Genomic DNA, 1,377 nt, shown 5'->3' with positions numbered 1-1,377 from the left:
CCTTCCCCGGGAGAAACAGGCAGCAGTGCTCCCGCCTCTGCGCTCGCCTCGAGGGTTCCCGCCGCGGCGCTGGCAGAGGGCTCCGCAGGTAGTACATTCACCGCCTGGCTTGGAGACCCAGGCAGACCCTGTCCCGCTCCTCTCCAGCATCTTATTTAGCTACAGAAAGGAAACTGGGAAAACTTTTCAGCCCCCCTCACCATGGGGTAACCCTCTTCCGCGCCCAGCGGGGAGCAGTGAGAAACCACGCGGGGTTGCGGCCGCCCCCGGCCCTTCGGCGAGGCCGGGAAGGAAGCTGAAAAGTTACTTTTTTATTATTATTATTTATTGTACTCGCTCTTTCTTTCTTGGGAGTCCCCTGCGCTTGCAGCAGGTAAACGCTATCAATCCCAGTCTGCCGCTCGCCCCCTTCTGACCCTCCTTTTGGCTAGATTGATTTTCCCCAAATACACACGCATTATCCATGCACGCTTATATGTATAGATGCATATATCTATGATATATATAGAGAGAGATACATACATTAACATCCATACACGTATGACACGCAAAAAAAAGAGAAGCAGACCACCGCCGGGAGGCACCGGCGCAGCCCCGATCGCGGCGCAATCCGCAGGGCAGAGCGGGGCAGGCAGCCCGCACCCTCCTTGGCTGCCTCCCTGCCGGCCTGCCCGGTCCTTCTCCGCTCCCTGCCTCACGGCTACACTTCACCACTCCCCGTGGGGAGGGCGGTCGTCTCCTTGCTTTACAGCCCCTTCAGATAAACTTTCTAAATGCTGCTAAGGGAAGGCTCTTTCCTCCGTCTCTCGAACCTCGCCATCGCCGCCTTCTCTTAAGAACAGAGGACATTTTAATTGACGGAATTTTTTAAGCTCCAGTTACAAGCTCGAAATGGTATTTTACTGCATGCCACGGGCTCGATGAAAAATATTAACATATCCAGCTGAGGAGGGAGAACCCCTAAACGCATACATATGCGGAGACACCAAAAAAGCCCCTGACTCTCCCTTCCCTGTCGTGTTTGTGTCCCCCTCCCTCCCCCGAAGATGGAGACGGACCTTCGCCTTCGGCTGTCAAACGCGATCAGGGCGCTCCTTTAAGTAATTTCGGGTTTTCTTAGCGTGAGAAAAGAGACTCCCAAATGGACTTTGTGAATTGATTTTATGCACCTCCATCAGTCTCTGATAGAAAACTGCCTGTTTTCTCTCTGTGCGCGGCGGAAACAAATGTCCGAGGTTCGCCTTTCACAGATACCAGTGTCGAATTGATGAGAATCGGAAAGCCCCGTTGTGATACGCAGATGGTGTAAAACATCCATCCCTAAACCTCTCCCTCTCTCCAGCAATGCCGCGGAAGAGGGAGCACACACGTTGCAGA

The 1,377-nt window shown here is 53.7% G+C and overlaps 1 protein-coding gene across 1 annotated transcript in view; it reads right to left on the bottom strand.

The window, feature by feature from the left end:
* The window catches only part of LOC104537249 (ephrin type-A receptor 7-like), a gene marked incomplete at its 3' end in the record, with an annotated part of 55,215 nt that extends 54,395 nt beyond the window's left edge, over positions 1 to 820 (bottom strand). The window contains exons 1-2 of the mRNA XM_010180072.1: positions 813 to 820; positions 643 to 689 (exon numbers count right to left, since the gene is read on the bottom strand). Of these exons, the coding sequence (XP_010178374.1) occupies positions 643 to 689; positions 813 to 820 (55 nt within the window). The remainder of the gene's footprint in view (positions 1 to 642; positions 690 to 812) is intronic.
* Between the last annotated feature and the right edge of the window lie 557 nt (positions 821 to 1,377).

This window comes from Mesitornis unicolor, unplaced genomic scaffold (assembly GCF_000695765.1).
Source record: "Mesitornis unicolor isolate BGI_N332 unplaced genomic scaffold, ASM69576v1 scaffold21912, whole genome shotgun sequence".
Classification (NCBI taxonomy): domain Eukaryota; kingdom Metazoa; phylum Chordata; class Aves; order Mesitornithiformes; family Mesitornithidae; genus Mesitornis; species Mesitornis unicolor.
The sequence above is the reverse complement of the archived record's forward strand: the minus strand, read 5'-3'. Positions and strand labels throughout refer to the sequence as shown.